Consider the following 12,880-nt stretch of genomic DNA (forward strand, 5'->3'; position numbering starts at 1 on the left):
GTCGGAGACTCTAGTGATTCACTGATCCTGGGCTCCGTCTCGCAGAACCCAGCTCAGCGGGTCGCCCTTCCCCATGGGAGTAGCCCTGTGGGACTGGCTCTGTCTGCAGCGGCTGCGTTATCGGCCTCGGTCTGTGTCACCATCCCGTAGTTAACAGCGGTTCCATTAATAACCAATGGGAACCTCCCCAGGAATGCGAGAGCCTGAATTCTCACCTCTCCCGTCCTCTCCTTCCCCTAGAGATGCAGCGACGGGAGCTGGGGAGCGACACAGGTACGTGTCTCTCACTGGTGGGCCGGGGGAGAATTCAGAGCAATAACCATGTTAGCGACAGGGGATTGCAGCCTCCAGCCCTTGGAAGCTGTGGAATAACGTGAAGCGATGTTACTTTGTTCCTGCACCACTGTGTTTTCAACTGACTTGTCTCTTCAATATTTTAGCTCATGAACGTCACATAAGCATTTAAAGTTTTTCACAGGGTTTTTTCAGTACTCTATTTTTGCTTTTGCTTTTTTTAATTATTGCATTTTTTTACGGCCTAAATTAATTTTAGTAATTTTATTTTGACATTTTTAATTGCAGTAATACTGCAAGAGTGGTTTTTTTAATTAAGTTTACACCGTGTGATTTTAAAGCTTTTTTTTATTTTAAGACCACTGAGATTTTGACAATTTTTCCTGTTTTTGAATGTCTGCTTGGTACTTTTTTTAAAAAGCACAGAGGCTGAGCATATGTATTTGAAAGTTGTTCGTATAGTTAGAGGTTTTTAGCTTTTTTGTGCTTTAAAAAAAGACTTTTTGTATTTGTTGTGACTTTTTAAAATGGGTAATGTATTTACATTTTTAACTTACTATTTTAGTGCACTTTTCACTCTTGGGACAGGTTGTAGTTGATTTTTACACTTTAAATTAATAAAACCGCGATTAGCAGATAATTTTGTGAAAACAGCAATTCAGTCCCTTTTTTGCATAACTTGTACTTCAAGTATGAATAGGTTTATTTATGAAATGTTTGCTCTAAGCATTTCTTATGCTGAAATTCTGCCTTAAAAGAATGTATATTTCCTGGAATGATTTTATACATTTAAGATAGAATCTTAATTTTTTCCCCAATACATTCCTGTTCATCCCTGGGATAATTAATTTCTGGGGAACATCTTCAGCAGAGCTAGAATTATTGAAAGGCGTTGCAGCAGAGAGTAAAGGCACAGAGGCAGTGGACTGTGGGGAACAGAGTAAGTTTCATTACTAATGCTGCTCTTTTGAGGGGTCCTTTTAGAAAATAATTTAACTTACAAGCACTTAGAGACTTTAAGAAAGTCACTACTCACTGGAGCAATAGGTCTCGTTGGAACATATTTTAACTGACAAGCCCTTACAGCCTTTGTGAGAAAGGAACAGGATATAACTATGCTCAAAATTTAAAAAGTGAAAATTAAGTATCCTGGATCATCAGGGGAAAAAGAGGAAATACAAGTTAAAACATAATCAAAACCAAGCCTCTCAGTTTAGGTTGCTTCTTCTGACTTGGGTTGAGGAACATTGGATGAGTTGTGATGAGATACAATCTTGCCAAGTTGAGAGATGGTTTTCTTTCTTCCCTCTCCCCCATTTTTAAAAAAAGTCCCCAAAGAAATAAACGTGGATGACACAATTTATTATTTTGTTTACTAATTAAATCCATGTCGCTCAGGCCAAATTTGACATAGGTAATTTTGTTCCCACGTTTTCTCGTTCACCAAGCATGACTAATATACTAGCTATTTATACTAATAAACCAGCCCCTGAGCACCCATGGAGTCGGCGCTTATGTCCCTGCACACAATATTTTAAAATTCAGAAAATTTTATTTGTCAATAAATAAATGTGGAGGCTCCAGCATGGCAGTGAGGAGCACAGGCTACTGGATGCACAGGGGTGGTATATCACCCTGTCGCCCCCTCTCCCCTTCTGGGACACAGACTCGGTGGTGAGGCTGCACCTCTCTGCCCAAAATGACTGCCCAGAACTGTTCAGGAGGGGTGCATGACCACTCTTGTGTCCTCCCTTTGCTTCCCCATCAGAAAGTCATTTTTCTGCAGGGAAGCAAAGAAATCTGTGGGGGACATGTATTCTGCGCGTGTGCATTGGCACCGAATTCCCCCAAGAATAAAGTTTGAATCTTGCAGATGGCTTGCAGAATATGAATCAGGCTGCCTCTGTCCAGGGAATAGCACCCTGCTCTTCCAGGAAAAAAGACCCTGCTGCAAAAGAAATCCTGTGACTGGAATCATAGTTAAGGCTACGATTTAATCCTGGGTATTTTTAGTAAAAGTCATGGACAGGTCATGGGCAAGAAACAAAAAATCATGACCTCCAACCTATACCATAATTACCCCTGTTTGAATCTTGGTGGGGGGAAGGTGGAGGGCCCACAGCAACAGCTGCTGTGGGGGGAAAGGCCCCGGGAGCCCACTGTGCCGCTGGGGAGGGGGAAGCCCCAGGCGCCCACTGTCACTCTGGCCACTGCTGAGGGGGAATCTCTGGGGGCCGCTGCAGCTCTGGCTGCCTTGGGACAGCTGCCAGGAGCCACCGAGGTGTGGCTGCGCCTGCCACCCCCAGGACCGCTGCTCAGTTGGTCCCTGGGGACAGCCACATTGTCCGCCGCTTAGCAGTCCCCAGAGCCAGCGGCCCGGGGCCGTTCCAGCAGCGGGTGGTGTGGCTGTCCCCAGGCCACCTGAGGAGCTGGCCCTGGGTGATTTAAAAGGGCCCGGGGGCCCCCCGCCACCATTACCAGCAGTTCAGGGGGGCGAAAGAGGCTTCCTGCCCATCCTTGCTCCGCACCAGTCACAGGAGTTTCTGGCACGTCCCTGCAGCCCCTGCGGGGGGGTGTCTCTCACACGCTGCCCACACCCTGAGCGCCAACCAACGCTGCCATCAGAACTGCGGCAGGGGTGGTGCCTGCGGGTAGTGGCGCCCGGAGACCCCCGTGCCCGCCCCACCTAGGAGCTGATGCCAGATGTTGGTGCAGGTCACTTTCAGGAGCTGCCCAAGATAAGTGCCACACCCCAATCCTCTGCCCCAGGCCAGAACCCGCACCCCGCCCACACCCAAACTCCCTCCCAGAGCCCGCCACCGCCTCCCCCTGCCCCCCAACCCCCTGCCCCAGCCCAGAGCCCGCACCTCATGCACCCAAATTCCCTCCCAGAGCCTGCCAACACCCCCCCTGCACCCCAACACCCTGTCCCAGGCCCAGCCCAGAGCCTGCACACAAACTCCATCCAGGGTCTGCCCTCTGCTCCCCAACCCTCTGCCCCAGCCCAGAGCCCGCACCTCATGGACCCACACTCGCTGCCAGAGCCCGCACCCCCTCCTGCATCCCTGCCCCAGCGCAGAGCCCACACCCAGCACCCAAACTCCCTCCCAGAGCTTGCACCCCCTCCTGCACCCAAACTCCCTCCCAGAGCCTTAGGCGGGTGGGGGGCGGGCAGGACTTGGACCTGTTCTGGGCACCACCAAAAGTTCTATAAACCTGACAACCCTGAGCCAGAGCCCGTCGTTGCACATCTCTCTCCTTACGGGAGGGGACTCTGTGCGCTAGGGAGCTGCTGGGGCTTTATTCCTTTCTTTAAGCGCTGTGGAAGGGTACAGAGGGAGAGAATTTGTTCCTGTTTCCCATGTGGGAGAAAGAAAGGCAGGCTGAATGGAATAAAACCAAGCTAGCAGAGGATGGTTTTGATCCATCGACCTCTGGGTTATGGGCCCAGCACGCTTCCGCTGCGCCACTCTGCTGCATGGGGGAAGTTTCCTACAGGAACTCTTCACAGTGCAGCTCACAAGCCGGGCACTGGAGAGCTGCAGCCAGGGGATTTAGGCGCTTTCTAGGAAGGGGATTCTACATGTCTCGTGCCAAGTCGCCAAAGCTGAACTGAAATGCGAGCGCTGCACTCCCAGCCGGGGTCTCCTTAGTCTAATGATTCAGCAAAAACAGCCCCTTCCCCTTGCTTTTCTGGGGGTAAGATCCAGCCGGTCTCCTGCCCACCCCCCAGGCTGAGGAGAGGTTCCCCGATTCCCCGAGTGTCACAAACACCCTGCGAGGGGCCCGGTGGGGCAGGGCCAGGCCTGGGGAGGAGCCGCCCCTTCCTGCCCCCCCCAGCCCGGGGAACCTTTGTGTGTTTGCAGCGGGGCCATGGCCGGGGCCGGGGGCAGCGTGGAGGCTGCTGCAGCCCTGCAGCCCGCGGGGCAGCGCGGTGGGGCTGGGGGCAGCGCGGAGCGGGGCAGGACCCGGGTGGGCCACGGGGGGCGGAGACACGCGTGGGGCCGACAGGCTCCTGTGGGGAGGGGCCGAGCCTGGCTGCCTGGTTCGCCCCCTGCCCGGGTCCCGAGCTCCCCGCGACCGGAGAGGGGCTGCCCGGGGCTGTGGGGGGCGAGTGTCCCGGGTCGGCTGGGGCGGAGCAGCCCCTGCTGCGGGGCCGGTGGGGGGGAGCCCGGCAGCGGCTGGGCCGGGAGCTGCAGGAGGGGCTGGGAGCCCAGGAGGGGATGGGGGCAGCTGGGGGACGAGGGAGGAGAACGGGGGGTGGGGTCAGAGCCGGAGCTGTGGGGTGGGAGGAGTGTCTGGTGCTGGGGATGGTGGGGTGGCTTAGAGCTGGGAGTTTGGGGCCAGTCGATTTATGGGAGGGGCTCAGAGCTGGGGATTGGGGGATGCTTGGGGGGGCTCCATGTTCAGATCTGGCCCTGCGGGAGCATTGGGGCTTGAAGCTGGGGAAAGTGGGGGACTGTCTGAAGTTGGCTGCTTGGGATGTGAGTGAGGCCCCGGGGACGTGGGGAGCTGGGGGTTGGGCTGCACCCCGGTGACGGCAGCCTGGGGCTCTGCCGTGGCCGTTTCTCTGGAAAAGCCGCTCCCTGTTTCACCCTCTCCTCTCAGTCTGAGTCCCCCTGACTCTGCAGGGCAGGACGGGCCCTGAAATCAGACAGCTGGGAGGCTGTTTGCAGCGGTTTCTAACCCTCTCTCCCCATCTTCCAGGAGCCCCCACGAGAGCCTCGGGCCCCTCTGGGAAAAGAGAGAGAAGCAGCCAAAGCGAGGAGCTGCTGGTAGGTGCCCAGGGCCCAGGTTTGCCTGGGATCCCGGTGCCCTGAGTGACGGTGAATGCAGGACCCGGCCTGCCAGCCTCAGCCAGGGAACCGTCCCCACTGGAGCCCAGGGAGAGGGCAGGGTCTGACACGGGGGTGACATGATGCCCTTAGGGTGCGGGAGGCTGCTGGACAGGAGAGAGTCAGTCTGTGTAAGCCCAGAGACCCTGCCCACGGACTGTCTGCATGTCACAGTGACCGGGGATCCTTTCTAGCTCCTAGGAGAGTTGGGGAGGAAGGAGATGAAATGTGGGCTGCAGAGATGTAGGATTTGGCTCAGTGCAAGTTCATGAGGTTTTGGGGGGAAGTGTCCCTCCTGTTGGTGATGTACAGCTCACCGCGGCCCTTATCCCTCCTCTCTTCCTGGGATAAATGAACTTCCCATCACTGACCGCAGGAGATCTTGTGTTCTGGTAAATAACTCTGTCACCCGCCCCGAGGCGCGTTTATGATTTTCCCCAGTTACCAAGCAGATGAATTTCAATGTTGATAAATGCAAAGTAACGCACATTGGAAAAGGTCATATCAAATACTCATATCAAATACACCGAAAATGATGGGGTCTAAATTAGCAGTTACCACTCAAGAAAGAGATCTTGGAGTCATTGTGGATAGTTCCCTGGAAACATCCACTCAGCGTGCAGCGTCGGTCAAATATGTGAACAGAATGTTGGGAATCATTGAGAAAGGGAGCGATAATACGACCGAAAATATCATATTGCCTCGGTATAAGTCCATGGTACGTCCACATCTTGAATACTGTGTGCAGATGTGGTCGCCCCATCTCAACAAAAATATATTGGAATTGGAAAAGGTTCAGAAAAAAAGCAACAAAACGATGAAGGGTAGGGAACAGCTTCCGTAGGAGGAGAGATTAATAAGACTGAGGCTGTGGCTACACTATGCAGTTTTAGTGACACGGCAATGCCGCTCCAGCCGTGCTGCTAAAAGGCGCGCAGTGTAACTGCTGTTTGTTGGCAGGAGAGAAGTGCCAGTGCAGACAAAGCCTGAGACTGATCAGCTTGGAAAAGAGACGACGAAGGGGGGGTATGGTAGAGGTCTATAAAGTCATGACTTGTGTGGCAAAAGTAAATAAGGAAGTGTTCTTTTCTCCCTCCTATAACACACGTACTAGGGGTCACCCAGTGAAATGAATAGGCAGCAAGTTTAAAACAAAGAAAGGGAAGTATTTTTTCACACTACACACAGTCAACCTCTGGAACTCCTTGCCAGAGGATGTTGGACGGCCAAGACACTAACAGGGTTCAAAAAAGAACTAGATAAGTTCATGGACGATAGATCCATCAGTGGCTATTAGCCAGGATGGGCAGGGATGGTGTCCTTAGCCTCTGTTTGCCAGAAGCTGGGAATGGGCGACAGGGGATGGATCACTTGATGATGACCTGTTCTGTTCATTGCCTCTGAGTCACCTGGCCTTGGCCACTGTCAGAAGAGAGGATACTCAGCTAGATGGACCATTGGTCTGACCCAGTCTGTCTGTTCTTATGTTTTATGTTCCCCTGTTACCGAGCCACCCTCTCCCTGTTGCAGAAAGAGATGGCAACCGAGAGGCAGAAAATGGGTCCTGGGAGTCCTGGATGCCGCAGCCCCAAGATCTTCTCTCTGTCTGCATTTGCACTTGTAGGGTGAAATCCCCGCCCGCACCATGCTGAGATCCCGAGCCAGGCCTAAGTCTCCCCTGCTACCCGATTAATGGGTTTAGTGGGGCGAGGAGCTTTCTGAGTCTCTCAGCACTGGTATAATTAGACTCTCAGTGCAGAGAAATATCTTCTGCCTGTAAAGTGCCAGCGGCGAAGGTTTCCACAGTGGCGACCTGCCAGCAGGGATTGCTGGGGCTGCATAGGGGAAAGTCCCTGGTAGGGGGTAGCAGCTGCTCTGGGAATGTCAACCTGAAATTCCCCTACTACCCGAGGCTTCAGTGGTGACCCCTGCAGAGCAGGAGGCCTCCCCACCCAGGGAAACCCCCCCCAAGTGCCTTCTCTTTCTCTCCCTCTTTAGGGTGCTGGGAGCACTGGGGCAGGTACGTCCTGGGCTCCATTTTGCTCCCCCTTATGGGCCATTAGGTTTGATAACTGCACTGAATAGGAAGCTTCCCCCTGCCCTTGGAGCATGTGATTCTGTCTCCCCTAGTGGCTGACTCAGGTAGGAGAAGAGCCGTTCACAGTCTGATCGCTAAAGAGGTCACAGCAGGGCTGCTAGACACAGGGCCGATGGGACCGACCTGGCCTGTCTCCTGAACCGATGTGGCCACATCACGTATTCAGAGGGTGCAGAAATTCAGCTTTCACATTTTTTAAAGTGAGTTCCTGGCCCTTAGCATCTCCCCAGTGTAAACGGAGACAGTGTTGCCTTGCTGGGACTGCCAGAAGCCCGAAGCCGTAGCTCAGAGAGTGTGAATTCTCCTGTCCCCTGTTAATGTCATCAGAGTGTCAACTGAAGTGACGACACTTTGATGTCAACATTCAACGTTCCCTGGCTGATCACCTGAGCAGCTGGAACGGGGACGGGGCGGGAGTGAAGCCTTTGCTTGGTGGGAATAGGACAATGGTTCTCAATCTGGGGGTCGGGACCTCTCAGGTTATTACATGGGTGGTGGTGAGCTGTCAGCCTGCACCCAAAACTCCACTTTGCCTCCAGCATTTATAATGGTGTTAAATATATTTAAAAGTGTTTTTAATTTATAACGGGTCGCACTCAAAGGCTTGCTATGTGAAAGGGGTCACCAGTACAAAAGTTAGAGAATCTCTGGAATAGGGGGTTGCTGTAGGGAGGGAAGAACAGAGGAGAGACACAAGGACAAGGAAGCAAGAGAGAAATGGAGAAAGGAGGGTGGGAAAGAAAGGGAAGAACTGCCAGGGGCCCTACAGGGGTGTCTGGGAAGGGGGCTGTTTTCCTCCGGAGTGATACTGAGTGTGAGAGAGTTACAAGACACTTCCCCCCAGAACTTCATCAACTTGCACTGAGCCAAATCCTACATCTCTGCAGCCCACATTTCATCTCCTTCCTCCCCAACCCTCCTAGGAGCTAGAAAGGCTCCCCAGTCACTGTGACATGCAGACAGTCCATGGGCAGGGTCTCTGGGCTCACACAGACTGACTCCCTCCTGCCCAGCAGCCTCCCGCATCCTAAGGGCATCATGTAACCCCCGTGTTGGACCCTGCCCTCTCCCTGGGCTCCAGTGGGGACGGTTCCCTGGCTGAGGCTGGCAGGCCGGGCCCTGCATTCACCGTCACTCAGGGCACCGGGATCCCAGGCGAACCTGGGCCCTGGGCACCTACCAGCAGCTCCTCGCTTTGCTGCTGCTCCTCGGCTTTGGCTGCTTCTCTCTCTTTTCCCAGAGGGGCCCGATGCTCTCGTGGGGGCTCCTGGAAGATGGGGAGAGAAGGTTAGAAACTGCTGCAAACGGCCTCCCAGCTGTCCGATTTCAGGGCCCGTCCTGCCCTGCAGAGTCAGGGGGACTCAGACTGAGAGGAGACGGTGAAACAGGGAGCAGCTTTCCAGAGAAACGGCCACGGCAGGGCCCCAGGCTGCCGTGACCGGGGTGCAGCCCAACCCCCAGCTCCACACGTCCCCGGGGCCTCACTCACATCCCAAGCAGCCAACTTCAGACAGTCCCCCACTTTCCCCAGCTCCAAGCCCCAATGCTCCCGCAGGGCGGGATCTGAACATGGAGCCCCCCCAAGCATCCCCCAATCGCCAGCTCTGACCCCCCACCACGTAAATCGACTGGCCCCAAACTCCCAGCTCTAAGCCACCCCACCATCCCCAGCACCAGACACTCCTCCCACCCCACAGCTCCTGCTCTGACCCCACCCCCGGTTCTCCTCCCTCGTCCCCCAGCTGCCCCCATCCCCTCCTGGGCTCCCAGCCCCTCCTGCAGCTCCCGGCCCAGCCGCTGCCGGGCTCCGCCCCACCGGGCCCGGGCAGCCCCTCTCCGGCCGCGGGGAGCTCGGGACCCAGGCAGGGGGCGACCCAGGCAGCCGGGCCCGGCCCCTCCCGGCAGGAGCGTGTCGGCCCCACGCGTGTCTCCGCCCCCCACGGCCCAACCGGGCCCTGCCCCGCTCCGCGCTGCCCCCAGCCCCAGCAAGCTGCCCCGCGGGCTGCAGGGCTGCAGCAGCCTCCGCGCTGCCCCCGGCCCCGGCCATGGCCCCGCTGCAAACACACAAAGGTTCCCTGGGCTGGGGGGGCAGGAAGGGGCGGCTCCTCCCCGGGCCTGGCCCTGCCCCACCGGGCCCCTCGCAGGGTGTTTGTGACACTCGGGGAATCGGGGAACCCCTCCTCAGCCTGGGGGGGGTGGGCAGGAGACCGGCTGGATCTTACCCCCAGAAAAGCAAGGGGAAGGGGCTGTTTTTGCTGAATCATTAGACTAAGGAGACCCCGGCTGGGAGTGCAGCGCTCGCATTTCAGTTCAGCTTTGGAGCCTTGGCACAAGACATGTAGAATCCCCTTCCTAGAAAGCGCCTAAATTCCATGGCCGCAGCTCTCCAGTGCCCCGCTTGTGAGCTGCACTGTGAAGAGTTCCTGTAGGAAACTTCCCCACGCAGCAGAGTGGCGCAGCGGAAGCGTGCTGGGCCCATAACCCAGAGGTCGATGGATCGAAACCATCCTCTGCTAGCTTGGTTTTATTCCATTCAGCCTGCCTTTCTTTCTCCCACAGGGGAAACAGGAACAAATTCTCTCCCTCTTTGCCCTTCCACAGCGCTTAAAGGAAGGAATAAAGCCCCAGCAGCTCCCTAGCGCACAGAGTCCCCTCCCGTAAGGAGAGAGATGTGCAATGACGGGCTCTGGCTCAGGGTTGTCAGGTTTATAGAACTTTTGGTGGTGCCCAGAACAGGTCCAAGTCCTGCCCGCCCCCCACCCGCCTAAGGCTCTGGGAGGGAGTTTGGGTGCAGGAGGGGGTGCGAGCTCTGGGAGGGAGTTTGGGTGCTGGGTGTGGGCTCCGGGCTGGGGCAGGGATGCAGGAGGGGGTGCGGGCTCTGGCAGGGAGTGTGGGTCCATGAGGTGCAAGCTCTGGGCTGGGGCAGAGGGTTGGGGAGCAGAGGGCAGACCCTGGGATGGAGTTTGTGTGCAGGCTCTGTGCTGGGCCTGGGACAGGGTGTTGGGGTGCAGGGGGGGTGTTGGCAGGCTCTGGGAGGGAATTTGGGTGCATGAGGTGCGGGCTCTGGGCTGGGGCAGGGGGTTGGGGGGCAGGGGGAGGCGGTGGCGGGCTCTGGGAGGGAGTTTGGGTGTGGGCGGGGTGCGGGATCTGGCCTGGGGCAGAGGATTGGGGTGTGGCACTTATCTTGGGCAGCTCCTGAAAGTGACCTGCACCCCCATCTGGCATCAGCTCCTTGGTGGGGCGGGCAGGGGGGTCTCCAGGCCCCACTACCCGCAGACACCACCCCTGCCGCAGTTCCGATGGCAGCGTTGGTTGGTGCTCAGGGTGTGGGCAGCGTGTGAGAGACACCCCCCCGCAGGGGCTGCAGGGACGTGCCAGACACTCCTGTGACTGGTGCGGAGCGAGGATGGGCAGGAAGCCGCTTTCGCCCCCCTGCGCTGCTGGTAGTGGGGGCGGGGGGCCCCTGGGCCCTTTTAAATCACCCAGGGCCAGCTCCTCAGGTGGCCTGGGGACAGCCACACCAGCCGCTACTGGAACGGCCCCGGGCCGCTGGCTCTGGGGACTGCTAAGCGGCGGACAATGTGGCTGTCCCCAGGGACCAACTGAGCAGCGGTCCTGGGCGTGGCAGGCGCAGCCACACCTCGGTGGCTCCTGGCAGCTGTCCCAGGGCAGCCAGAGCTGCAGCGGCCCCCAGGGATTCCCCCCCAGCAGTGGCCAGAGTGGCAGTGGGCGCCTGGGGCTTCCCCCTCCCCAGCGGCACAGTGGGCCCCCCGGGGCTTCCCCCCCACAGCAGCTGTTGCTGGGGGCCCTCCACCTTCCCCCCCACCAAGATTCAAACAGGGGTAATTATGGCATAGGTTGGAGGTCATGATTTTTTGTTTCTTGCCCATGACCTCTCCATGACTTTTACTAAAAATACCCAGGATTAAATCGTAGCCTTAACTATGATTCCAGTCACAGGATTTCTTTTGCAGCAGGGTCTTTTTTCCTGGAAGAGCAGAGTGGTGTTTCCTGGACAGAGGCAGCCTGATTCATATTCTGCAAGCCATCTGCAAGATTCAAACTTTATTCTTGGGGGAATTCGGTGCCAATGCACACGCGCAGAATTCATGTCCCCCACAGATTTCTTTGCTTCCCGGCAGAAAAATGACTTTCTGATGGCCAAGCAAAGGGAGGACACAAGAGTGGTCATGCACCCCTCCTAAACAGTTCTGGGCAGTCATTTTGGGCAGAGAGGTGCAGCCTCACCACTGAGTCTGTGTCCCAGAAGGGGAGAGGGGGCTACAGGGTGATATACCACCCCTGTGCATCCAGTAGCCTGTGTTCCTCACTGCTATGCTGGAGCCTCCACATTTATTTATTGACAAATAATATTTTCTGAATTTTAAAATATTGTGTCCAGGGACATAAGCGCCGACTCCATGGGTGCTCAGGGGCTGGTTTATTAGTATAAATAGCTAGTAGATTAGTCATGCTTGGTGAACGAGAAAACGTGGAACAAAATTACCTATGTCAAATTTGGCCTTAGGGACATGGATTTAATTAGTAAACAAAATAATAAATTGTGTCATCCACGTTTATTTCTTTGGGGACTTTTTTTAAAAATGGGGGAGAGGGAAGAAAGAAAATCATCTCTCAACTTGGCAAGATTGTATCTCATCACAACTCATCCAATGTTCCTCAACCCAAGTCAGAAGAAGCAACCTAAACTGAGAGGCTTGGTTTTGATTATGTTTTAACTTGTATTTCCTCTTTTTCCCCTGATGATCCAGGATACTTAATTTTCACTTTTGAAAGTTTGAGCATAGTTATATCCTGTTCCTTTCTCACAAAGGCTGTAAGGGCTTGTCAGTTAAAATATGTTCCAACGAGACCTATTGCTCCAGTGAGTAGTGACTTTCTTAAAGTCTCTAAGTGCTTGTAAGTTAAATTATTTTCTAAAAGGACCCCTCAAAAGAGCAGCATTAGTAATGAAACTTACTCTATTCCCCACAGTCCACTGCCTCTGTGCCTTTACTCTCTGGTGCAACGCCTTTCAGTAATAATTCTAGCTCTGCTGAAGATGTTCCCCAGAAATTAATTATCCCAGGGATGAACAGGAATGTATTGGGGAAAAAATTAAGATTCTATCTTAAATGTATAAAATCATTCCAGGAAATATACATTCTTTTAAGGCAGAATTTCAGCGTAAGAAATGCTTAGAGCAAACATTTCATAAAAAAACCTATTCATACTTGAAGTACAAGTTATGCAAAAAAGGGACTGAATTGCTGTTTTCACAAAATTATCTGCTAATCGCGGTAATATTAATTTAAAGTGTAAAAATCAACTACAAACTGTCGCAAGAGTGAAAAGTGCACTAAAATAGTAAGTTAAAAATGTAAATACATTACCCATTTTAAAAAGTCACAACAAATATAAAAAGTCTTTTTTTAAAGCACAAAAAAACTAAAAACCTCTAACTATACGAACAACTTTCAAATACATATGCTCAGCCTCTGTGCTTTTTAAAAAAAGTACCAAGCAGACATTCAAAAACAGGAAAAATTGTCAAAATCTCAGTGGTCTTAAAATAAAAAAAAGCTTTAAAATCAGACGGTGTAAACTTAATTAAAAAAACCACTCTTGCAGTATTACTGCAATTAAAAATGTC

The 12,880-nt window shown here is 54.1% G+C and overlaps 3 protein-coding genes and 2 non-coding genes across 8 annotated transcripts in view; 2 read left to right on the forward strand and 3 right to left on the reverse strand.

Annotated features, from left to right (window-relative positions):
* Nucleotides 1-12,880, forward strand: part of LOC102943236 (zinc finger protein 883) — a 2,438,435-nt gene that overhangs the window by 638,388 nt on the left and 1,787,167 nt on the right. The window lies entirely within an intron of this gene.
* LOC114020163 (zinc finger protein 501) overlaps nt 1-12,880 on the reverse strand; it is a 1,907,800-nt gene that overhangs the window by 604,389 nt on the left and 1,290,531 nt on the right. The gene's annotated exons all lie outside the window — the stretch shown is intronic.
* Nucleotides 1-12,880, reverse strand: part of LOC119564606 (tripartite motif-containing protein 10-like) — a 57,664-nt gene that overhangs the window by 4,067 nt on the left and 40,717 nt on the right. The window contains exon 4 of one of the 3 annotated variants that reach the window (XM_043537546.1): nt 8,408-8,494. The exons of 1 other annotated variant lie outside the window; for it this stretch is intronic. In XM_043537546.1, the coding sequence (XP_043393481.1) occupies nt 8,408-8,494 (87 nt within the window). Of the gene's footprint in view, nt 1-6,474; nt 8,495-12,880 lie in introns of those variants that run through there. One more of the 3 variants, XM_043537544.1, reaches the window with a different exon arrangement.
* TRNAM-CAU lies at nt 3,699-3,770 on the reverse strand. The gene has a single exon. It is a non-coding gene; the product is annotated as a tRNA-Met (tRNA).
* TRNAM-CAU lies at nt 9,672-9,743 on the forward strand. The gene has a single exon. It is a non-coding gene; the product is annotated as a tRNA-Met (tRNA).

Source organism: Chelonia mydas, chromosome 28 (assembly GCF_015237465.2).
Source record: "Chelonia mydas isolate rCheMyd1 chromosome 28, rCheMyd1.pri.v2, whole genome shotgun sequence".
NCBI lineage: Eukaryota > Metazoa > Chordata > Testudines > Cheloniidae > Chelonia > Chelonia mydas.